General features: G+C 42.9%; 1 protein-coding gene across 17 annotated transcripts in view; it reads left to right on the plus strand.

Moving 5' to 3' along the window:
* Positions 1 to 26,783, plus strand: part of IKZF1 (IKAROS family zinc finger 1) — a 262,341-nt gene that overhangs the window by 73,387 nt on the left and 162,171 nt on the right. For all 17 annotated transcript variants that reach the window (XM_085607276.1, XM_085607278.1, XM_085607277.1 and 14 more), the window contains one exon: positions 25,483 to 25,602. In XM_085607276.1, the coding sequence (XP_085463402.1) occupies positions 25,483 to 25,602 (120 nt within the window). The remainder of the gene's footprint in view (positions 1 to 25,482; positions 25,603 to 26,783) is intronic.

The raw sequence follows: 26,783 nt of genomic DNA on the forward strand, positions 1-26,783 counted from the left end.
TCTTACTTAACTTATACAAAAAACTAGAAATTTACTGAAAAAGAAAAGACTACAGGGACTTTATAGTTAGGAAATAACATTTTAAAAAACCTTAGAAATTCACAAAAAAAAACAAAGGTTACAGGGATGTTATAGTTAGGTTCAGATTTTAGATGCACAAAACCGTAGAAATTCAGTAAGTTTAACTTGTTCCCTTAGGTAACTATAACTCGTGCCCTAGCCATGCACTGCAAATTACGCCAGGCATTACATCACTCATGACATCTTCTATGACATCATTGATAATATCAATGTAACAGTTGCAGTAAAGTTATTGATGAGAAAACTGCCCATGGTGAGGGTGCGAGTTATAGTTACCTTAGGGCATGGGATATAGTTAATTGAAATGCACTGCTTATGACCTCACATTTTACATCAATCATGACATGGTCAGTGACATCACTGATGACATCATTGTTGACATCTCAAATGACAATTTTTTCCTGCTCATTGCTGACCTTTATTCTGCCTTTTTCTGCTTGTTTCTGAGCTTTGGTCTGCCTCTTTCTGCTTCTTTCCCACCTTTATCTTGCCTCTTTCTGCTTGTTGCTTATCTTTATTCTGCCTCTTTCTGCTGTTTCTCACTGTTATCTTTCCTCTTTCTGCTAATTTCTGACCTTAATTTGGCCTCTTTCTGCTCCCTTCTGACCTTCTCCCGGGACCATGGGGGGAGACTCAAGGCCCCCCCGGTCCCATGCTGCTTCCTGCCTCCTACGGGAGCCAGCATTGCTGCTGAACACACGGAGCTGATAGAAATGCAGCTCCCTGCGTGCAGAAGCAATACATTTATCTCTTTCCCTACCTGCATGTCTGCGGGCATGGAAAGAAATGAAACCTCCACTTCCAGCAGGTGTGAGCACTTTGACAGCACCCACCCACTGGAACCAGAGTGTTTGCCTTTCCTTGGCGGGATCTGTCAAAGCTCCTGCGATGCAGGTAGTTATGTCCTGGGGGTGTGCACCCTGGGACATAGCAGAAGCCGGCCCTGGGAGTGGCGGTCCTCTGGGCCATTATTTGCACCAGAAGGGGGGGGGTCATGAGGCCCCCTCCTTCTCTTTTCATGGGCCTTCATTCGGAAGGCGGTGGTCCCCAGGGCTGCCCGGCCCCCCTCCTACATATATTTTACTTGCTCCCCGGGAAGGTGATGGTCCCAGGAGCTCTAAAGAGCCAATGGAGGGGCTCCACATGCCCCCCAATATTTTAAATTAAGCCCTGGTGAGGTGGTGGTCCCCAGGGCTCAAAAGAGCCTCAGGACTGGGGCCCGTGCGTTCCCCTCTTTTTTCAAATGAATTCCCCCGGGACCTGGACAACCTGGGGGCTTCTTTGAAAAACAAGACCAGGAGCCCACCTCTTTTTTGTAGTTAAAGGGTAGGGGGCCATGTGGTCTCCCTCCCTGAGCCTTCTTAGGTCCTGGGGACCAATCCCCCAGGGACACTAATTAGAGTAAAAGGGAAGGGGCCAGCGCTGACCCCCTCCTCCCATCCCTGGGGCCCACATTACTGAAAAGTGGATGCCCTTGTGACCCCCCAGGGTACCCACTATACTTTCGCTAGTGGCCACAGGGGTAGTCTGAATGCCCCCGCAGCCCCAGCTGGCCCCTTTGAATGCAGCGGTAGTCAGCATTGCTCCCTCCCCAGGGATCAACTAGATATGTTGCTCCCTTGAGACGCAGGCAATATTTTGATCTGTTTCCCTGCCCACATCAGTGTGAGCAGGTAAACAGATCAAAAGTGTGCCCCCAGCCAGCGGGGGCATTTTTAAAGTTCCAACCAGCTGGGAGCAGACATTGTGTTTGCTCCCTCTTGGTGAAAGATTGAAAAATTGTCCTGCCAAGCAGGAGCAAACACAGGTTTCCTTGCCCATGCCGGTACTCATAGGGAAACTGCTGTACCGGGGGTGCGATCCCGAGGACATAGATAGTGAGCTGGCCTCGAGGGATGCAGTCCCCAGGACCAATAATGACTTAGTGAGGGAGGGCACCCCTCTGTTTTGGAGAGTTTAGCGGCCCTGCGGGATGGTTTCCATTCGGCTCCGGGGTCCTGAGGTGGGCTGCATGACCCCCTACTCTTTATTATTGCAATTGGCCCCTGGGTGTGTGGTCCACTGAAGGCCCTTCTGTGTAAATTTTGGCCCCGGGATGGGATCTCTGTTGCCTTTAATGTCTCAGGGATGGGTGCCGCATGGCCCCCCTCCTCTTATTAAATGTGTCCCCGGGAGTAAACTAAATGAATGCGACCTGGCCACCATTTTGTTGTGTTTTTCACTGATTTGTCTTTGGCCCCAGCTTCTTTTGGGTCTCCCCATGGGGCAAAAGGGGACAGGTATCCCTACCCTGTCCCCTTATATCTTTTTTTTACAAGTTCAGGGCAGGTAACTAAGGCCCCCTGTTCCATAATGGCTGTTATAGTTATACTTATCTGAAGAAACTATAGTTAGTGCTATTAAGTTTCTTAACATAAGTAGACCTATAAATATAGCTGTTGAATTTCGATGGTTTTTATGCTACAAATATATGTATCTATTAATAGTTATGTTAGTTTAAAATCTAATAATAATCATAATTTAAAAATAAAATAATTTTACATTTTCAACATATAAAAAAAGTAAAAATAATTTTAACAAATTATACACATAACTTTTACCAGCATTTAATACATATTTAAAAGAAAAAATCTACTGTAGTTGTTGTTTTTAACCCTTTAGCTGCTGAGGATTGTTAACACCTACTTCTCCCAAATAAATGCTATGCCACTTGTTTGGCTTGGCCTAGTGCCGGTTACACAAAAGGCCCTGAAACACTACATGGAAACTGATGTTTCCTATCAAAAAAGTTTCCTCTTTTGGCAGTGGAGATAGTTGTGGCCCGTGCTCGGCAATTACCCAGGGAAACCTACCAAACCCAGACATTTTTTAAAATAAGACACTGAGGGAATTCCAGGGTGGCGTGCCTGGCTTAGATCCATGAAGACTGTTTTACCCAAAATGCCTTTCAAACCTCAAAATATGCCTAAAATCACACATTTTCCTCACATTTCTGTGACAGGAATGTCCGGAATCAGTGGGGATCCTCAAAATTCCTATTACCCAACATTCCCACACTTCCTCTGAGACACTACACCATATGTGTGGCTTGGGACACGACAGGCCCCAAAACTCAACATGGAGACATCAACATTTCCTGTCAAAAGGATTACCTGTTTGCCAATAAGGATATTTATGCTGTTTGGGTTCGGGGTCAGCCACCACCCAGGGAATTAACTAAATCAGAATTTTTTTAAATCTAGACACCATGGGGAGTCCAGGGTGGTGTGAACTGCGTGGTACCCAAAAAGGTTGTCTTACCCACAATGTTCTGCAAACTTCAAACTTTGCCTAAATTTACACTTTTTTTGCACATTTCTCTGACGGAAAATTACAGAATCTGTGGGGACCCAGAAACTTCCTACCACCTAACACTGCCACACTATTCCCCCTAAAAAAATCAACTCTAGTTGTGTGGATAGACCTAGTGCTCTTGACAATATAGACTCCAAAACGAAAACATGAAGACATCAATGTTTCCTATAAAATAAAATGATCTGTTTTGCGATGGTAGTGGCTGTAGTATTGGGCTGGACCACCACCCTGAGAATCCTACTAAACTCAAACATTTTTGAAAGCTAGAAACCGAAGAAAGCCCTATGTTGGTGTGCCTTTCATGGATTTCATGAAGTTTTCTTACACACAATACCCTGCAAACCTCATACTTTGTCTAAAATCACACATTTTCCTCACATTTCTGTTAGAAAACTTTCAGAAGTTGTGCATATAGAGGTAGTGCAGGGGACATCAATGGTTCATTCTTTAAGAAATAATATTATTGATTAAATAAATATATTTCAATTCATTATTTAATACTCATTTGATTTCAACTAATGAGTTATTGGACTGTAACATTTAATTTTAAGAGTTCTAGCTTTAAAATACATATTTTCAATGATTTTAAATGTTCTATTAAACCACTTTAATAATTCTTTACAGATTAATAAACTTTAATACTTTTACATACACTTTGCTATAGTAGATCTCTGCCACTGTGTCGGAGATCTCCACCCACGTGTGAAACTTGCGACTCATAAGTCCTGTTGTAGGAGCCTCCACCAGGAGGTGAAGGAATAGAAGTCTACAATTAGCTGTAGATCTACACTCAGAATTGGTGAATTGTTAAAAGTGTCGATTTACCCCCAGGTGCAGCAGTACATTTATGGATGAAGAACTATACGCTTGTAAATTTACCTTTGTTAATAGGGCACAGTGCTCCTTAAATCTAAAAGCTGTTTAACCTTCCGGGTGGGAATAAAGCAAAAATAGGGAATTGCTGTTAAATTTGGGTGCAATATTCCTGATTCTCTGGATAACTGTCCACTTTTTAGAGAACTCTCAGGAGAAAAACTGAAATCTTGCAGTTTTCCTGCATCCCAAAATTACCAACATCCACAGAATCAGAAATTTTAGGATTAGGAATCAAGGGTAATTAGGTCTTGGTGTAGAGATGTTATTTCCTTGGTGGCAGTAGTTATTTCTGGCTGGAGCTGTTATTTCATTATGTGTTTGACGTCTGATATAGGAACTTTTAAGAAAAGAGCCACCTAACAAATATTCATAATGCCTGAAACTCATTGGTATCTGTACCTTTCTGCATGGCCTGTGTGGTAGCTCTAGTGTCTCTGTCATCTGACAGATCGTTCTTTTCTCTATTGATTGTGATGATGAAGTTAATGTAACTTTTCATTTTCCCACTCTGTCCCATTCAGTTTGAGTCTGAGTAATAATATACGACTTAAGGTCTTTTTGAAAGGGCAAACTAGGACAGTATTTGAACAAAGTATTGAGTTGTAAATATTAAAATACAGAAATATTGTAAAAGAATATTGTGATACAAAAATATGGTGATGCAGAAATCTCGTTCTCAAGAATATTGAGTTTTTCAGGAATGTCATATAGTTGTTAACAATATTGTTATTAATATTGTTTTCAAGAATATAGATGTAAAAAATATTGTTTTTTAATTATCTTAATGTGTTTTAGTTCATATAGTAATTCGATGGGTTATTATTGTTGTATAATTGTTAATAACATTTGTTAATATAGTTTGACAATTGTAAGTGATTTATAATGTTTTATTTAATTACTAATAATAATTTATAGTATCATAGCGGGTTGCTAGGTATGAAGGGTTATAGAGTGGGAAGTTAAATAAGTAATAATTAATTATTCATTTAATAATTTGTATATTGGTTATTAATTATGTACATTGCGTAATAATTATATTGTGTAGTTACATTTTAGGCGCAGGCTGCTGGGTTGGTAGGGACATAGGGTGGAAAGTTAGCTAAGCAATAGTTAATTCACAATTAATTATTCATTTATTATTAAATATTCAATTTATAATTAATTATGTAAATTGTATAATAACTTTAGTTATTAGTTATGTTTTAGGTGTGGGCTGTCTGGGTTGTAGGTTGAGAAGTGAATTAAGAACTAGTTAACAATCAATTATTTATGTATTATTAATTATTAAATTGATCATTATTTATAGTCATTACAAAATATTGATTTCTTTCATTATGTTTTAGCTGTGGGTTGCTAGGTTTGTAGGGGTATAGAGTGTCACAATAATTAAGTAATAATTAATTGACAAATAATTAATTCAATTATGTAAATTGTGTTATACTTGTTAAGTTTAGTTATATTTTAAGTGTTTGCTGCTAGGTTTGTGGGAGTATATTGTGGGACGTTAATTAAGTAATAAATAAATAAAAAAATTGAATTGATAATTAATTATTACATTTCTAATATTCTGTAAATTGTTTAATTGCTTTTTATTTTTCACATATATATTTTTGGGTTAATTAGTAATGTTCATATTAAGAGTTTTATATTTGTTTTAAATTAATAGGGTTATTCAAACATGTAATGTGTTTGAAGTGAAGTACTAGCCCTGCTATTGCACAGACTGGAGTGGAAAAAGTAAATGTAACCCCTCCAAAATCCAACGCATTCCCTACTGTTGCACAGACTGAAGTGGGAATAGTAAATGTAACCCCTCTAAAGTCCAACACTTTCCCTACTGCTGCACAGACTGGAGTGGGAATAATAAACTTTTCCGCCACCGGACTCCAATCCTTTCCCTACTGTTGCACAGACTAGAGTGAAAATTGTAAATCTTATCCCTCTGAAGTTCAATGCTTTCTCTACTGTTGAACAGACTGGAGTGGGAATAGTAAATTTAAACCCTTCCAAGTCCAACACTTTCTTTACTGTTGCACAGACTGGAGTAGGAATAGTTAATATAACCCCTTCCAAGTCATACGCTGTGCCTAGTGCTGGATGAACTGTAGTGGGAATAGTAAATATTACGCCTCCAAATTCCAATGCTTTCCCTACTATTGCACAGACTGAAGTGGGAATAGTAAATCTTACCCCTCCGAAGTCCCATGCTTTCACTACTGTTGCACAGGCTGGAGTGGGAATAGTAAATTTAACACCTCCAAACTCAAACACTTTCCCTACTGTTGAACAGATTGGAGTGGGAACAGAAAATGTTACACCTTTGAAGTCCAATGCTTTCTTGACTGTTGCACAGACTGGAGTGGGAATAGTAAATGTAACCCCTTTGCAGTCCAACGCCTTCACTTCTGTTGTACAGACTGGATTGGGAATAGTAAATGTTACCCCTCCGACGTTCAGTGCTTTCCCTGCTGTTGCACTGTCTGTAGTGGGAATAGTAAATTTAACCCCTTCAAAGTCCAAAGCTTTCCCTACTGTTGCACAGACTGAAGTGGGAACATAAAATATAACGCCTCTAAAGTCCAACGCTTTTCCTACTACTGCACAGAATGGAGTGTGAATAGTAAACGTTACCCCTTTGAGGTCCAATACTTTTCCTACTGTTGAACAGACTAGAGTGGGAATTGCAAATGCTACCCTTTCGAAGTCCAATGCTTGCCCTACTGTTGCACTGTCTGTTGTGGAAATAGTAAATTTAACCCCTTCAAAGACAAATGCTTTCCCTACTGTTGAACAGACTGGAGTGGGAATAGCAAATGTCACCCCTTCGAAATCCAAAGTTTTTCCTACTGTTGCACAGACTAGAGTGGGAATAGTAGAGTTAACCCCTTTGTAGTCCAACGCTTTTACTTCAGTTGCACAGACTGGATTGATAATAGCAAATGTTACCCATCCGAAGTACAATATTTTCCCTACTGTTGCACTGTCCGTAGTGGGAATAGTAAATTCAACCCCTTCAAAGTCTGAGGCTTTCCCTACTGTTGAAAAGACTGGAGTGGGAACATTCAATGTAACACCTTCGAAGTCCAACGCTTTTTCTACTGCTGCACATACTGGAGCAAGAATAGTGAATTTAACTCCTCCGAAGTCCAACACTTTCCTTACTGTGGCACCGACTGGAGTGGAAATAGTGAAGCTTACCCCTCCGAAGTCAAATGCTTTCCCCACTGTTGCACAGGCTGGAGTGGGAATAGTAAATGTAGCCTCTTCGAAGTCTAACACCTTCACTAGTGTTGCACAAAATGGAGTGGGAATAGTACATTTAAACCCTCCGAAGTCAAATGCTTTCCATACAGTTGCACAGACTGGAGTGGGAATACTAAATCGCGCCCCTCCAAAATCCATCAATTTCTCTAGTGTTGCACAGACAGGAGTGGGAAGAGTAAAGCTTATTCGTCCAAAGCCCAATGCTTTCTCTACTGTTGCACAACTGGAGCAGGCATAGTAAATGTAACCCTTCCAAAGTCCAGTGCTTTCTCTACTAATGCACAGGCAGGGGAGAGAGAAAAGTAAATTTAACCCCTCTGAAGTCCACCGCTTTCCATATTGTTGCACAGGCTGGAGTGGGAATACTAAATGCATTCCCCCCGAAGTCCAACAAGTTACCTAGTGTTGTTCAGACTGGAGTGGAAATAGTAAATGTTACGGCTCCGATGTCCAATGCTTTCCCTACTGTTGCACAGACTGGAGCGGGAATAGTAAATGTACCCCCTTTGTAGTCCAATGTGTTCACTTCTCTTGCACAGACTGAAGCGGGAGTAGTAAATCTAACCCCTTCGAAGTCCAAAGCTTTTCCTACTGTTGAACTCTCTGTAGTGGGAATCATAAATGTAACCCCTTTGAAGTCCAAAGGTTTACATACTGTAGCACAGAATGCAGTGGGAACAGTAAATTTAACGCTTCCGAAGTTCAATGTTTTCCCTGCTGTTGCACAGACTGGAGTGAGAATAGTAGATCTTTACACTCCGAAGTCCGATTCTGTTCCTACTATTGCGCAGACTGCAGTAAGAATAGTAAATCTATTTTAGAAATGGGGGTCTCTAGTTGGCAGATATAGGTTCCTTTGTCCAAATAGAGACCCTTACTTCTAGTCAGGGTAACGGGGATGCACACTTTAGATAACCCCTGCTCACCCCCTGGGTAGCTTGGCACGAGCAGAGAGACTTATCCCAAAGGTAATGTGTAAAGTATTTGTACTGAAAACACACAGTAATGCTGTGATAACACCACAAGGGGACACCACAACAGTTTGGAAAAATATAGTATTTTTATCTATACTCAGTAAGACCAAAACGGCAAAAATCCAACCTACATGTAATAAGAATATGACTTTAAAAAGGTTTCAAACAACTTGGCAAACACAAGGAGATGATGGACGGAGCGCTGAAACTTTGCAGACACTCACCCCCAGTCACAGATCTGGGTTGAATTCATCATCATTCTTTAGCTCACTTTGCCACCTCAATTCAGACCCAGCTTTATGCAAATCAGCCTTGACCCTGTGCCTCATGCATGGGAACAGTCCAGCCCGAACTGCCAAGCCAGGTCTTCCCTGAATCGGAAACAAGCCTCCTGGGACCGGTTTTGGGCTAACAGCCCTCATCAGCCAGGCTAGCTTGAATCTAGTGGAAAAGTGAGCAAGGGTCCCATGTCTGGGCATACCCTGCCAACTTAGGGCGAACAAAGCAAACACAAGGAGATGATGGACGAAGCGCTGAAACTTTTCAGACACTCACCTACCTCAGTTCAAACAACTTGGCCCATAGAAAACTATGGATGTTTGATTTCTCTCAAAGTACATGTAGTTGCGACAAGGCCAAACAGCCACAGAGATGGGAATCATTGAAAAACAAAGAGATTTGTCAGTTCCTAAGACTATGGGGAGGCAGTGCAACAGTTCTGCAGCACGCAGGAAAAGTGATGCGTCAAATCCAGTCTGGAGGGGGAAAGAGTCGATTCTGAGACGGTTCTGGTCTGTGGGTAAAGCGTCGGAAAAGCTTGCCACACAGGTACGATGCGTGGAAATCCGGGATGTGTTGGCAGTCGATGTGGCGGCATCGAGCAGTGCTGCGTCAGTTTCTTTAGCCGCGATCCCTCAATGCATTGGTTCTTGCAGCTGCGACAGGTGCTGCGTCGGTTTCGGCAGTGGCGGGGTAAAGCATGGAGATTCTTCTCACACAGTGCTGCAGCGTCGGAAAAAAACAGCCACAAGAAGAGTGATGTGTTGATTTTCTTGTAGTTGCATTGCTTTTCCAGCTCCCAACAGTAGGAACAACCTCCAGAGGCCCAACACAGTCACAGGCACCTCTTGGCAGGTCAGAACTCCCAGCAAGGATGTTTAGGGGAGCTGGGGGTGTAGTCTTCGTGACCCTGAGATTTCAGAACAGGAGACAAGCTCTACTCAAGCCCTTGGAGATCTTCCTCAAGCAGGGGTGACACATCACACAGCAAAGCCCTTGTCCTTTCCTTGGCAGACTCAGCTACTGCAAGCCAACCCCAGACAGCACACAGCAAAAGGGCAGTACTCCTCCTCCAGTTTCTCCAGCTCTTCTCCTTGGCGAAGGTTCCTCTTGATTCCAGAAGTAGTCTAAAGTTCTGTGGTTTTAGGTCTAATACATATACCCCAAAATGTCTTTGTTCTCTTTGTGCAAGGGTCTCTGAGCCCTGTCCAAACCAGTTCTGTCCTTACTGGTGCAGTATAACCACAGGGGGTGGAGACAGCATTGTGCAAGGGAGACAGGTCCTACTCAGGTGCAAAGAAATCTGAGCCAAATTCAGCCAAGGTCTATTTGGCTCAGCTCTGAGTCATCCAGGATGGGCTAGGCACAACTCACCCCCCTAGTGGCTGTCTACAGTAAATGCACACCCCAACCCCTGTCACTCCAAAACCAGACAGTCAATACACAAACAGGTAGAGGCACACAGAATGGTTAAACATGAAAATGCCTACTTTTTAAAAGTGGCAGTTTCAAACATACAATTTAGAAACCATCTTTACTAAAAGATGTGTTATTAAATTCTAAGTTCAGAGAGCCTAAACTTTATTTCTCTATCTTGTCGCAATGGTAAATTATATTTATAAGATTTTTTAAATAAACTCCCATTCTATCCTATGGGGCAAGATAGCCTTTCAATAGTGAAAAATAAAATTGGCAGTATTTCACTATCAGGACATGTCACACACACCAGTACATGTCCTACCTTTCACATATACTGTACCCTGCCCACGTGGGTACCTTGGGCCTACCATAGGGGTGCCTTACATGTAAGAAAAGGGAAGGTTAGGGCCTGGCAAGTGGGTGCACTTGCCAAGTTGACATGACAGTTAACAATGGCGCACAGACACTGCTGTGGCAGGTCTGAGTTACCTTTTCAGAGCTACTCATGTGGGTGGTACAATTAGTGCTGCATGCTCACTAGTAGCATTTGATTTACAGGCCCTGGCGCACTTCAGTGCACTTTAATAGGGGCTTACCAATAAATCAAATATGCCGATCACGGAGAACCAATTGTAACAACAATTTACACAAGGACCACTTGCACTTTGACACTGATCAGCAGTGGCAAAGTGCCCAAAGCATCTAAGCCAGCAAAAATGAAATCCAGCAACGCACCAAAAATACAGGAGGTAGAGGCAAAACGTCAGGGGAAACCACACCAAAGATGCCAAGTCTAACACTAATCCCTTCAAAGTCCAACGCTTTCCCTACTGTTGCACAGACTGGAGTGGGAATAGTAAATTGAATCCCTCCGAAGTTCAAAGCTTTCCCTACTGTGGCACAGACTGCAGTGGTAAGAGTACATTTTACCCCTCTTGAGTCCAATTCTTTATCCACTGTTACACAGACTGGAGTGGGACTAGTAGAGCATACCCCTACAAAGTCCAATGTTATTTCCTTCGGTCATTTAGACTGAAGTGGGAATAGTAAATTTAACACCTTCCAAGTCTAACACTTTCACGACTGTGGCACAGACTAGAGTGGTAATAGTAAATGTAATCCCCCCAAAGTCCAGCACGTTTCCTACTGTTGCACAGGCTGGAGTCGGAATAGTAAATTTAACCACTCCCAAGTCGAACGCTTTCCCAACTGATGCACAGACAGGAGTGAAAATAGGAAATTTAATCCCTCCAAAGTCCTACTGTTGGAGTCCCAGTCCAGCACTACTGTCACTAAGTGTGCGGCCCGGGGCTCCTCACTCAACGTTGGGCCAAGTAAGGACACCGTTTGCAACCACTGATCAGCAGTGGCAAAGTACCCAAAGCATCTAAATTGGCAACTCTATGTCAGGAAAACGGTCTAGGGGGAAAGCAAAACGTTTTAGGGAACTTTAGCCAAAAAGGCCATGTCCTACACAACTCCCTCCCAGCCAAAAGCTAGGGTAGATGAATCATTACCTTGATGGACTTCCCAGCTTCGGGAGATAGAAATAGGAAGCAGGCCCTCTACCACAGGGACACCCTCTTGTTCCACGCCTTCCTGACCCCAGGGGGACTTCCTGGTCACCACCCCCTGAGCCAACAATGCTGTTCCATGGATCCCTCCCATCCAGGGGGACCCCTCCAGGGGTGCTGGTCTCTCGCCAACCCCACCCTGGAGGGTACCAGGGGAAGACCCATCGGTCAGGAAACTACCTCCAGTCATCCTGTCCTCTAGGTTAAGAATGGGTCTACCTTGGTCACTCCTAGGGGACCCAGCCCTACTGGCAGGACACTGTCCCTTTGGAGTCCCCACCAGGGAACACAACCCTCTCTAAATCTTCCATTTAATCTTCTGGGCCTGCCACTTAGTAATGGCACCCACAAACTTCAGGACTGCAGGAGCTCTGATTACAGACTCCCCATGCCCTCCTGATGCTAGGTGTCCTTCCTCATATCTCTGGCAAGTAGGCACTAGGCCTCCAACCAAGGGCTCCCCTACAGCCCCCCCCAGTTTTCTGGGCGGTGCTGCTGATCCCTGGGGGGCTGCTTACTTTTCATCCCCCTCTCTGGAGACAAGGGGCTAGCCAGCAACCCCTCCTCCCTACTTTGTGATCTCCTCGCGCCACTTGGCCCCTCTTCTCTCTCTGGGGCCATTTCAAGCCCCTGTACCCATGACCAGGCGTTTGGTGGTTCTTGTGCTGGCTCCCAGGAATCAAAAAGCCCACACCTTAACCCGAGATGGTGCAACCCTGGAAAATAATTTCTGAGCCTTGGCTTCCCTGGGGCTAAATTGGATAACCCCTCCAAATCATTTACCATACTCACCACTACCCAATCATCCAGTGCACACTTGTACTCATCCACACTGTGCACTGGATGTGCGCTGCCACCAATCACACTGGACTCCGTGTCTATCCTTTATGTCCAGTTCCCTCATGCTTAACTCATGAGAGAAGAGAAGCCGTTTCTCTTCCAACGTGAGAGTGTTCCTGCTCTCCTCGAGTTTTAAGTTTTAACACCTCCAACTCATGCAGTCTGACCCTTTGGTTTTCCTCCAACTCTTCTGGTGAAATACTCCTCCCTGAATGGCTACTACCAGTCCCTGAGGCTGGTCCCTCCACTAGCAAATCCTGTGGACCAAATCCATTCCCTGGGTCATCCTCATCCACCTCAACATCACCCATCTCCTGAGCTTCTCTGGCTTCCCAACAGACCCTCAAGGCCTCTTGCAGCTCCTCCTTCTTGGCGCTATTCTTCATGGGACATCCCAAAGCTCTGCAAAATTTCCTCAACTGATCAACCTTGTAGGTAAGCAATGCCTCCATGTTAAACTCTAATTCTGTAGACTCAGCCTCACCGGCTATCTGGCTCCCCCGAGACATGATGTGTGGTTTAAAGATCTCTTAACAATAGAAACACCAAATAAAAACAATATGTTGTTGCGTCGTGGTCTGCAATCAATTTATGATGTACACCTACTACTGTGAGTGGTTTTGCACATACGCATTTTTAATCATGTTAGGATCGCATCCCACCGCTCTGCTGCCAAATGTTGGAGGTCGGAGTCCCAGTCCCACACTACTGTCACTAAGTCCTCGGCCCGGGGCTCCTCACTCAACGTTAGGCCAAGTAAGGACACCATTTGAGATAGCCCTGCTCACCTCCTTAGTAGCTTGGCAAGAGCAGCCAGGCCTATCTCCAAGGCACGAGTGTTCAGTATGTGCGACCACGCCCACAGCAACCCCCTGGTGACACCACAAATGGACTCCACACGAGTTTGATAAAAACGAGTATAAACTTTATACAAAAAAATATATAATCAGACCACAAGATACATAAGCCAACATAGAATAAAGGGTAATATTAGTTCCGGTTGGTTGGTAGGTTCAAATCCGAACCACCGCTTTCAACATGCTATGCTGGTCGCAATGCTAGAATCACACACGTTGCAATAAACAAACAATAGTGCACTGCGTAATGATATAATCCTGTGCTGGGAAAAAGGAGATATAATACGATGCGTCACGATACACCCCGGTACCTGCAATGGGAGAAATAATGCAATGCGTACCGCTACCTTTATTTCCTGTGCAATGAAGAAACTATGCAATGTGTCACACCCCAATCACATACGTTGCAATGAAGAAACAAAGCAATGCGGGACGCTACAATCAAGTGCTTTGCAATTACGGAATAATGCAATGCGTAACGACAATCATGTACTTTGCACTGAAGAAACAATAAAATGTGGGTCGCTACAACCATGTACTTGGCAAGGGAGAATTAATGCAATGCGTAGCGCTACAATCGTGTTCTTCGTTTGGCAATAATAATGTCAGGCGCCCCAAGACAGTCTGGCACTTCGTTAGCAGCAATATTGGCAATGTGTTTTGCGACAATCAGCCTCTTCAATAACAGTTGCCCCCCACACGGTTCAATGAGGCCACAGAGTACAGATTATTACTCTGGCCCCTGTACTGCCACTCCTTTGGTCAGTACGGGCCTCACTCTGAGCCGAAGCAAAAGGCTCATGCCGTCAGAAGGACTGAGAGGCTGAGAAAGTGTCCCTCCGAGCCTGCACCCCGACCAGGTAGTAATCCACGTTACCTGGGGGCGCGACCCCACTCTCCTCTCCTCCTTCCTTGAACTAGGCCTGCCATGCAGAACTCTCTCAATGGGCCTCAGCGTCTCGGTCTGGCAGCTCAGCTCTTCTGGGGCTGCCGATTCAGGCTGCGACTGTTAGGAAGGTCTCAGGCAGCCGCAGGGCACACGTACCCCATGCTCCTGAGATTACTTTTACTCCGGGTGCACGTTCACCACCGCACAATCCAGGTCTCGTCTGGCACGAAGCCACACACACAACGCTGATGGGACTGCACGTCGACTCCGTGTGCACGCTCACCAGGCACTTCTCCTTGCAGTCTCAGTTGGCACCAAGACACACTCACCGCGTTGCAGAGACTCACTTTCTTCCGGTGCACACGATGATCAGCCGATCACCACCACAGTCCCAGGTTGCACCAAATGACGCACGCTGCTTGACTGAGACTTATTCCAACTCCGGTGCTCCAATATCTAGGCACTCTTCACCAATGCCTTCGCCCGCACCTCGACACGCTCACCGTGTCCGAGCCTCACTTCTCCTCCGGTGCACTCGATCACCAGGCGCTCTTCACCAATGTCTGCGGTGCACCACGACACGCACCCTGCGCATCTGAGTTTCACTCCAGCTTCGGTGCACACGCTGACCAGGCGCTCTTCACTAACGCCTACGGTGCACCACGACACGCAACAAGCGCGTCCGAGACTCAGTTCAGCTTCGGTGCACACATTGATCAGGCGCTCTTCCTAACGCCTTCTGTGCACCACGACACGCTCCTAGCGTGTCCGAGTCTCGCTTCACCTTCGTGTGTCCAAGATCACAGGGCACACCTTCCGAGGGTCTCAAGCTGCCACAACACATGCCCACCGCATCGCTTGAACTCTCCGGAAACTTTTATGTTCCTATGTTTCAAACAGGGAGTCAGCTTACCGTGGGCCCTTGGGTTTACAAGACACAGCACAAAGCACAATCTTTGTCAAGCAGGGGGACCCAGCACCTCCAAGCACTGTCCCAACAGCCTCTTCCTTGGTTAGAGCAGCAAACTGCAGACCAGACCCAGATCACAAAGCAAGGATTGATTTTTCCTCAGCAGTCGCTTCAGTTACTCCTTCTTTAGCAGAGGTTCCTCTTGACCACAGAAACGGGTCCAAGCCTTTTCAGTCTCAATCTATTCCCGTTTCATTCCAACGTTCAGGGGTCTCATAGTTATACCCATAAATGTCTTTTAAGTTCGTATGTGTTAAGGGGTCCCTGACCGCTGCATAAATCAGTTCTGGGTGTCTCCCTCCCAGTGTCACCTTTCTCCCTTTGATACTGGGGGCCTGGATCCTTAATCACTCAGCAGGAGATGGATCAATTGGTTTATAGCACCAGCCCAGGCTTTTCACCTCACGGGCTTCTCCTCCTCCTACTCTTTAGATGCTGGGCAGCCTGGTGCCATCTCAACCCCTCCCTGGGTCAAGACCTCTCCTAGCTCCTCGCACCTCTCAGATACAGACAGTAAATCCACATTTCAGTAGAGACACACAGAAATGCTTAAAGCACAAAACTTAGCCGCTTTCTAAAAGAGTGGTTTCTGAACACACAGTGACCAAACCACTTTCATAGAAAGATGTGTTATGACACTGTGAGTTCATACATACTAAACTTCACCTCTCCATTTTAAACTGATAGGAAACTAGGCTAACAAAACACAATACCCAGCCTCCCCCATTCTGTCCTATGGGCAGGATGGCCTTTCACCAGTGAAAACAAAATGGAGTGCTTTTCACTGTCAGAACATAGCACACACCTCAGGAAATGTTCTGCCTTTTACTTACACTTCACCCTGCACAGGGGTTGCCCGGGACCTACCACAGGGGTGCCCACTGTGTACGCAAAAGGGAAAGTCAGGCCTGACAAGTGTTTGCACTTGTCAGGACAACCTACTAACTTAACACACTGCGCGCAGGCCCTACACTGAAGGCCTGAGTCCCCATCTCTGCGCACCTTTGCATTACTAGCCCTTGCACACACAGTGCACATCACTAGGGACTTTTACTAGTAAGGCAAAGATACCAATCATGGCCAACCAATTACCATTACACTTTACACAGGGAACACTTGTACTTTGACACTGGTCAGCAGTGGCAAAGTACCCAAAGCATCTAAATTGGCAACTCTATGTCAGGAAAACGGTCTAGGGGGAAAGGGAAACGTTTTAGGGAACTTCAGCCAAAAATGCCATGTCCTACACCTACGCTTTCCCAGTCTGTTGCACAAACTGAAGTAGGAATACTTAATTTAACACCTCACTAGTTGAACGCTTTCCCAACTGATACACAGACTGGAGTGAAAATAGGAAATTGAATCCCCCTAAAGTCCAACGCTTTCCCTACTGTTGCACCGACTGGAGAGGGAAAGTAGGGATAGTAAATGTAATCCATTTGAAGTACAACATTTTCTCTACTGTTGCACAGACTGGAATGGGAATAATAAAAATTACCCCTCTGAAGTCCTAAGCTTTCCCTAATGCGGCACAGACTAGAGTGAGAATAGAAAATCTTACCCCTCCGTAGTCCAATGCTTTCCGTAATGTGGCACAGTCAGTAAATCTTACCCCTCTGAAGTCCTATGTTTTGCCCACTGTTGCAGAGTTTGGAGTGGGAATAGTAAATTTAACTCCTTCGCAGTCCAATGCTTGCACTTCTGTTGCATTAGACTGGAGTGGGATCCTTAAATCTTACCCTTCTGATTTCCAACGCTTTCCCTACTGCTGTACAAACTGGAGTGGGAATGGTAAACTTAATCCCTCTTAAGCCCAGCGCTTTCCCTACTTTTGCACACAACTGGAGTGGGAATAGTAAATGTAACCGCTCTGAAAGCCTATGCTTTCACTAATGTTGCATGATTTGGAGTGGGAATGGTATATCAATTATTCCCAGACTTCAAGACTTTTCTTAATGTTGTTAAAATATATCTATTAATATTGTTTATTTCTTTGTTTATTTCTTTAATTTTATAATATTTTTTTAAATATATATATTTTTAACGTTTTCTAATATTTTTTGTAAATGTATTTTTTGGGATGTTATTGTTTGTTATATTTATTTAATTTGGTAATTTTGTTAATGCTTTGCATTTGATTTTCTAATATTTTTTCTGTTTCATGTATATATCTGTGTATATATATATATATGCACATGTATTCTTTTATAGTAGTAGAAAAATAACCCTAAATATGTAATATAATGTAATATATATTTTCAATAATAGTTACATTATATATGTAAACATCCACACACACATATATGTGTGAGTTTATATACCTATATATTTATTTATAGTATTAAATAATATTTAAATGTATTTAATTTACATGACATTAATATTATATATTAAAATATTTAAGATTTACATATATATATATATACAAAAAACAAAACTTTTGCATGTTTTTAACGATATTAGTGTCAAAAGATATTCTTTTCTTCAATTTTTTGTACTTGCCATTAAAGTATTAGGACTCAATATTTTTGCAATCAATATTTTTGACACTATATTTTTGTATCACGATATTGTTTTCGATATTGTGTCAATGATCCAACTTACTGAAACAAACCTTTACCGGAGGGCGTCAGGAGACTGTTAAGTCCCGGCACTTGGTTTTAATCTAAAGAAGAGCATTTGTAGCAAGGAGGTCTAGAAACTTGGAGACTATTTAGTCCCAGAATTTCAGATTAGTTGACTCGCATTTTCTCCTGCATCATTGAACTTCAGGCTCATATAGAGTTTTTTTTTTAAATCACTGGACACATGTAAGAAACGGCCTGTTGTCCTTTTACCCTGGGGAGCCAGATCCCAAGAGAACTGATTATCAATACGTCACCATTTCTGATTTGAAGCTTTGGGAGATATCAAGTTTTTCTTCCTAAAGAATGTGGTAGGAAAATTTTAATACACCGAAACGCGTCGCGCTGCTACAACTACATCACTCAATCAAATTGATTTTGGTCAAAAAGGAACTGTACACAATGATGTTTTGAACATGGAATTGTTGTTGAATTAGTGCCAAAAATGGCAAAACCTTAATGTCTACTACACTCCCCCATATTGATTTTTTTATGTATGATTTTGTGTATGTGATTTTCCATATTGGAAGTTAATCTATGGTGCAATAACTGATGTGTATTTATCTTATGTACTTTTTTTAATGATTTTTTTATTGGAATTTATTCAATAAAATACTTTTTTATTAGCTTTGGTGAACTTGTGACACATGTGGAATTGGTTACTGATAGTGTGCTTGAAAACAATACAAAGGGAAATTGCTGTTTTGATTTATTTTCAATTTGGTGTCCTGTCCCTTCGGCTAGGAGAACCCCCTCTCTACCTTTTGTGAGTGATTCAACTAGGACAATGAAATTGGAAATTGCAAATTGCACACTCTGTAACTTGTTTTTCATTAAAAACATTAGAGAAATTAGATTTAAAAATCAGCCATTTGGTCTCAGTTTATTAATAGGTTGCCTGGGGGTGTGACCTTTCCAACTTCACTTCAGAAGATCACAGTTTTTTGACAGGCCAAGATAGTACTGAAATAATTTCTGAGTGCTGTTTCACATCTGTCTCTAAATACTATGGCTTTCTAGCCAAATTGACTGAAACATGGGCAGCGCAAATGCCAAAATTGGTACATTTTTTGTCGTTTTGTATTTTTAATTGACATCCCATAGATTACTCATTGTAATCGCTTCTGTTTGCCACAGGAAAGACGCTATGGATCCTTTAATGAGAGACACAAATTAATGGCATTGTAGCAACAATGCAAAACCAAAGGGGATGATGGACGGAGTGTTGAACATTGCAAGCACTCACCCCCCAGTCAACTGATCTGGGTTTAATCCATCATCATTCTTTAGCTCACTCCGCAACCCCAGTTCAGACATGTCCATATGCAAATCAGTCAGAACCTGTGCCTCATGGGAACAGTCCAGCCCGAACTGCCTAGCCATGTCTTCCCTGGACCAGAAACAAGCATCCTGGGACCGGTTTCTGGCTAATCAGCCGTCATCAGCCAGGCTAGCTTGAATCCAGTGGCAAAGTGAGCAAGGGACCCACGCCTGGGCATACCCTGCCAACTTAGGGCGAACAAAGCAAAACCAAAGGGGAGGATGGACGGAGTGTTGAACATTGCAAGCACTCACCCCCAGTCAACTGATCTGGGTTTAATTTATCATCATTCTTTAGCTCACTCTGCAATCCCAGTTCAGACATGGCCATATGCAAATCAGTCAGAACCTGTGCCTCATGGGAACAGTCCAGCCCGAACTGCCTAGCCATGTCTTCCCTGGACCAGAAACAAGCATCCTGGGACCGGTTTCTGGCTAATCAGCCGTCATCAGCCAGGCTAGCTTGAATCCAGTGGCAAAGTGAGCAAGGGACCCACGTCTGGGCATACCCTGTCAACTTAGGACGAACAAAGCAAAACCAAAGGGGATGATGGATAGAGTGTTGAACATTGCAAGCACTCACCCCCAGTCAGCTGATCTGGGTTTAATCCATCATCATTCTTTAGCTCACTCCGCCACCCCAGTTCAGACATGATAATGGTTTTGCATTGTAGCAACATTCCCTCTTTGATTTTGTGGCTGTATTTAAGGTGTTCTTCCTAAACAGACAACAGATAATTGACAAAGCAATATTCCGCTATTATACAGTTTTATTTGTATGATAACATAATTGGGACCTTTGCCTATACCATTAACAATTTGTATAGTCTATTTTAAATCATTTGTCCCGCTTTTAAGCTTAATCATTACAGTTGATGCTGCTATTCAGAGAATTTGCGAATAGATGAACATAAGCCTTCTACACCAACTCACTTAGACTTGGGAACAACATTTCAAAGAGCAGTGTAATGAAGTAGTGTAAATATACAGGCCAGGTGTTCATCAAATGATTAAACATTGAAACATTTATTAGCAAAAGGTCTCAAACATGAGGAAATTTGGATATTTAGATCAAATGTCATAAAAGAAAGTTACACTTTCTCACTGAAACAAATGGGAATTCATTATTTAATAGTAGACTATGAAAGACACAAAAAACCTTAGAACAAAAATACTAAGAGCCTGATTTTAAGTTTGGTAGACAGAGTGTTGGCCATTGGGATGGCAGAGGACATTACCTCTGCCATCCTGAGGTTAGTCCAGCTGCTGCCAAATTTGAAGATTACCACAGGCTCTATGGTCATCTCTGCGCATGGAATGGAACTACTGGCATGGTGGGTTTTTTCAATGTAGTAAAGGTTTGGCTGCACACCAAAGTTTTGACATTTTTTGCTTTTAAAACAACAAATTCCCAAAGTGGGAATTTGGTTGCGAAAAGCAAAAAACTAATGACCCTCTGAACCCTAGGAACTTTCTTGCAGGATGAGGGGGTTATGATTGTTTTTTTGTCCCTCACTGCCAGGTTTTTCCTGGCAGTGACAGACAAGAAAAAAAGGCATTACTCTGTCCATCCTAAATAGGGAGGACGGTGTAATGTCCTTACCCTAACGGCCCCTACTCCTTGGGGCCATCGGAGGAAGTATTCCATAAATGGAGTCCCCAGGGAGCCATCAATAGAATACTAAAGGACCACCTATCTCTCTAAATATGGCAGGCAGACTACACTACACTCTAAAACAGGCCCGATGTCCCCCTAGGGGATTGCCATAAGAACCGAGGATTGAAGTCAGGTTATCCTGTGAGTGGAACTGGTTAAGGAGCAAGGGTCAGGCAATACATTTACCCTCTGTCTTAGTCTACAGCTTGTAGGAAAACTTTGTCCAGCAAAGCAAGGTCGAAGGCAGAATAGATATGAAGGGTGGGAGCCAATGGAGAGCAAGAACATCTGAAATAAAATACTCCAGCTAGAGAAGATGACTTTCAAAAGCCACAGTCCAATCTTTTTTAAGAGAGTGTTCTTACAGGAAGAGGAGGTGAAGCCCATATCCACGAAAGGCTTCTCATGTTTCTGAAGGCCAGGCTGAGCCCATAATGTTCTCTTGATAGTCTGGTGTCATTGTCAATTCTATTTACAGCAGTATGAAGACAATTTGGGAGTGATCCAGGTAAATCGCCAGTACTGCTTCTGTTGATAATTATTTAGGACTGGCTGTAACAAATCCGGGTTTCTGATTTTGATGGAACCCTACAAACTGAGCAACTGGCCACAAGGTTCTTCCCAAGCCCTGCCAGAACAGACAGAAGCTATTCCTACCAACCATCAGATGCCGTTGTCACTATGAACACTCTATGACTAAGCATTTCAAACTTGGAAACCAAAGTAAAAACATCCAGACTGTACTTTGCAAACACCTGGGCACATCAGACACTCAACTGGCCAAAGACTCAGAAAGCTAGTTTCACAGTCCAGCAGAGATTAAGGGAGAGGTGAGGCCAGGGCTTCTCAAAGCCTTTATAAAGGTGATTGGATCCGGCTTGCCATTATCAAGAGTCAGACTGAGAAGGGTACACCTAAGACATTCCAAGGGGGTTACCTCTATGGTGCTGCTTTACATCAACCAAAGCTTGTGAAAGATAACACCTGGTCATCATTTTTCACGAGTAATTTTCTGTCATAATTAAGATTTCAATAGAATGTATTTGCAAGTAGAACCTCTTGAGTCGCCGGCATCCCCATCTTTTCTATTTCAAAGACCCTCCACATCTTCCAGCAACCCAATAAGCAGAATGCCTTAACCTTCCTCCCTCTATCCCCCAGAGAGAATAACAAGGACCTCAGTATCTCCCAGGACAAAGAAGATGATTGATGTCGTAAGGCTGTAATTCCCAATTTATCAATATGTTCTGATGAAGGCCTAGAAGTGACTTGTCTCTAATTTCTCCCATGCCCTCCTGCTTAGAGTGCTTCTGAAGTTGGGAAAGTTATTATTCTAAAGGGGGTCATTGGCATTTCTTAGGTTCTCATTTCAGCCCATTTAGCAAATATGCCTTAAAAACAAATTGCCTCAAAAAAACTGTAAATCTTTAACTACGCAGAACTTTATTGCCAACTTTTATAGTACAATTCTGTTTTTAATTTTGAAATTTTGCTCCCGAATTTGCAAAGTCTCCAAATATGAGATTTAGAATGTCTACCAATGAAAAATATACACCTGAGTCTGGAACATATAGCTACAGGAAAGTTCCATCAGGAGCTGTATAGTGCACACAGTAGTTCGCTTAGCAATATTCACACGTCAGCAAATCATGTGGGCAAAAGCCACATCATACAAGGCTAAACTGTAGGAAAGTTAAGCCTCCTCAAGTTTATAACAAAAGTGAACATATGACCAAGATCTAGCGACCCTGTGCAAGACTGTTAACAAACAGTGCACTGGTTATTAGCATTTGACAACTCCGGTGACAGCCTAATGGCTAACTAAGTTAGTCTCGTGCTATCAGGGGAAGATATTTAGTTTCATTTTAAAATCCACATTTAGGAAATGTATGTGCGAGCTCGGAAATCTCATAGAAATTTCCACGAATTATGTCACCTTAAAACTCAGTTTTTCGCTGCTAGAAGGTTGAAGGAATGTGTTGACCCTGTCAGAATTCTAACCTGCGGCGTTTCTGTTATGCACAATCTTTGTGGTGCCTTCTTTCCCTCATTTTATTTCTGTGAGAGGTGAGGTTTTGCAAAATATGGTTCTTAATGAATGGATCATGTTTTGATTAACGTTTCGTTGCTTTTCGTTGAACCAAGTCGAGGTTGTGTGGTTTAGATAATGCTCCTTTCTACATAATTGAAAAAAAATCAAATTGAGTTCAGGAATAAATGGAATACCAGCTCATCTAGATGCATGCGTGCGTAGTGAAAGAATCTGCAAGGAACTTGTTCTGGAGGAACGCTGTCCCCAAAACTTTTTCCACATTAAAAAAAATAAAAAATAAACGATATTCCCAAATTGTTGAATCCTACCTTGTGAATAACTTTAATCCCAAGAACGTTCCAGTGCGCCTTTATTTTTGATTAAGCTCGCATAGGTTCGGGCACCCAAATTTAATTCTCTTTCTCTTCCCTCTCTTGAAACCTTTCTTGTCTTCTAAAGGAGTGGATATTTCTACTTCTTCTATTTCTCCCTTCTCTTCTTTCCCCTTTCTGTAAACTATGCCCCTACTCATTGCCCTAGTGCTTTTCAGTTATTATTTCTACTGTCACTCATTTACCTGCACCTCAGTACCTCTCTACCCTCCATCACTCTTGCCGTTAATATTTGTTACCAGTTTCCGGGCCCGATTCACAGAACTAATTTAAGACAAAATCCTAAACTTACTACTTTTGGTATTCACAGAAGTTAGGATTTTGTCTTAAGTTTGTCTTAAATCTGTCTTAAGTCTGTCTTAAGTTTGTCTAAAGTCTGTCTTAAATCTGTCTTAAGTTTGTCTTAAGACAAACTTAAGACAAAATCCTAACTTCTGTGAATATCAAAAGTAGTAAGTTTAGGATTTTGTCTTAAGTTAGTTCTGTGAATCGGCCCCTTCATCTCTACTACACGCTTTTTACCAGGTCCACTGCCCCCATGCACTGGACACAGACTATTATGATAGACTACAGCTATCTTATTTTTTTAATGGTAAATCCTCTCATCATAAAGAAGTCTTTTGTTTTATTATTACGACTGCTAATGTTTTAGCCATTGTGGAAAGCTGTGCTATATTTCCTACTAGAGTTGATGTTGAGTGAGTATATTTCAGTTTGGAAAAAAATGTCTTTCACAAAAAATGTGTATCAGCTATTTGGTAACTCATCATAATGGAGAATCGCCTGCCTCGCGTCATCAAGGCTCACTTTTTTTTTTACACTTTTGGGTGATTTTCCCTCCATAGATCAGTGTGACTTAGGGCCAGCTACTGGTGTACCAACGTGCCCTATTCATTGATTCTAGAAACCAAAGACGGGCTTTTAACACTTACACTTTAATTCATCTGGGTTACCATGTCCCTATGTTGAGGCACAGGGAAACGTGACCACTCTTAAAACAGGTGTAGGATTTAGGTTGTCAGCAGCCGATCCTGTGGGAGTGAACTCACCAAAGAGTAATGCTGGAGAAACGAGAAAATGACAACTTGCCACTGCTGACTTCGTCATCTAACAGGATAGTGTGTGATCAAGTCCAGCAAGGTACATTCTGGGACAAGTCTACAGTCAGAAGATGAAAGACTTGTGTGTGCCTGAAGATGTTGACTAGCTCACACGTAACCGCTTGAGGACAAGTGGGAAATCAAAGTAGACAATTGGGAACGCACCTTCTCAATAATTATAATAAAATATTTAGGGGTCGATTACGATGTCGTTCGGAAAGCATTCCGACCGAATCGTTTTCAGACCGAATCGGAATTGGGGAGTCCGTCGGACCGATTACGATGGTTCCGAACACCGTTCGGTCGGACTCGACGGGAGTCTGTGTTCGGACCGAATACACAGGCTCCCATTGAAGAAAGAGGTGCTTGCATAAAATCATGCACCCTGTGGCGGGCACCCCAAGGTGACTGCCACACTGTGCATGGTTGGAAAGGGGGACCCATGGGTATCCCCAGGGGCCTGATTCACAAGGCTCCTGGGTGCTATGGGCCCCCAAAGTCAGATTCCGACAGCCGACCAGTTTCGGAACAACCGATTCAGAAAGGCTGTCCAAATCCGACATCCTAATCGCTCAGTCGGAAACGCAGTCCATACACCTGTACGAGTCGGCTCCGACCGACTCGGTTACTCTGAATATCGTTCGAAAAACAAATCAGGAAGTCAAAATGGTTTATGAACATTATAATCATTTTTTCTGAAACAAGGCTTCCGAATTGGATTGGGATGAACCGAATGCCATTCGGAGCCTTTCTGAACGACATCGTAATCGACCCCTTAGTCTGCTATGATATCAAAATATAAATGCAACAATACTGCCACAGAAATATTACAATATTTAGACCTGTTAAGGCCCTATTTGCTCTTATTGATTGGGTTCTCCTTTGTACCATTAGTGCACTTGGAAGTTCTGCATGTAAGATAACGATTAAAATATATGCCACCAACTGGTCCTTTACAATACTGCATCTTGTTTGCCTAGGAAATCACAGTTCACCCATGAGTGACATCCCAGAGGATGGAGATGAACCAATGCCTGTGCCCGAGGATCTGTCAACAAATTCGGGAGCACAGCAACACTACCGAAACGACAAAATCTTGGGTAAGGTGGCACTTTTTTTGAGTTATTGGGATTAGACTAATTCAAAAGAGCTGTTAGGTTACCATGTGGTTTAATAAAGCACTATTTTTCCTGCAAATGACTGGAGGAATGCTGAGATGTATGGACACCATTTTGGATGACTTAGGGTGCATTGGAATGATAGACCGAACAGTCCACTTTTCGAGTATATACAGACGCATGAGTTCTTTGACTGTCATGCATACAGTGAAATACACCATGTGCCCACAGACAAAAAACTCAAGTAATGGCAAAAAAACATAACAGTTCTTCATAAATTTGCTGCTTTGCACACAGGAATTGACCAGTGCAGCCCAGTGGCCCACGAGAACCGAAGACGTGCAATATTTCAGAATGAAGGCTGGCTCTGTAAATGGTTCTTAAGCAGATTCACTGAATGGACATATATCTCATGTGTATAGTTTAAAAGTCTGCATGCCTCCAGATTCCATGCACACATCCCGTAGAAGAACTGCATGCAGTGTATCTCTTTTTCTGCAGTGTCAGGAGCCCCTCCACAGGACTCAGAATGGCATTCACTACATTTTGAGGTGTGAAGCTGGAGGTATTGATGTTAGAGTAGACTTGCCTGCTCTCGCTTGTGTTGTATTTCCAGTTACACAGCGACATCAGGCATTGTTGCCAATAGATTCAGGGTCACTTAAAACCTCTCCCTATTTGCTTAATGGCCGTGCCTTTAGTGCTGTTAGACCGACATTGTATTCGACTCTAAAGTGATGTAAATGTTCTAGCAACCAATCAGTTGAATAGCATCATGCTTCATTAGAGCTCAGAAACAGTGCGATTTAGGATTGTGTGTGCAGAATCTAATGCCCTAATTGGACAAAATGCTGACAAGGCATCTTCCACTTTAATATTTCACTTATACGCAGGGGCTTAAGAACAAAATGGTTCTTCAACAAGATCCTGAAAGTCATTGTGTTATGTTCTGGAAGTAGTCTCGCCTAAAACATATTTTGCCTCACAACCCACATAAACACATAGCCTTTCTTAACACTTTGGCCCAATCATGTTGGGGCTGAAAATACAGGTGCAAATTGCACTCCAGCTTATTTTCATTTATACAAGCTGACTTGATGCAAATTGTTCCCAATTGAAATGTTGCCACTTCAGAATGAGGAATAACATGCCAAAAGCATGTC

This window comes from Triturus cristatus, chromosome 5_2, assembly GCF_964204655.1.
Source record: "Triturus cristatus chromosome 5_2, aTriCri1.1, whole genome shotgun sequence".
In the NCBI taxonomy this organism is placed as follows: Eukaryota; Metazoa; Chordata; class Amphibia; order Caudata; family Salamandridae; genus Triturus; species Triturus cristatus.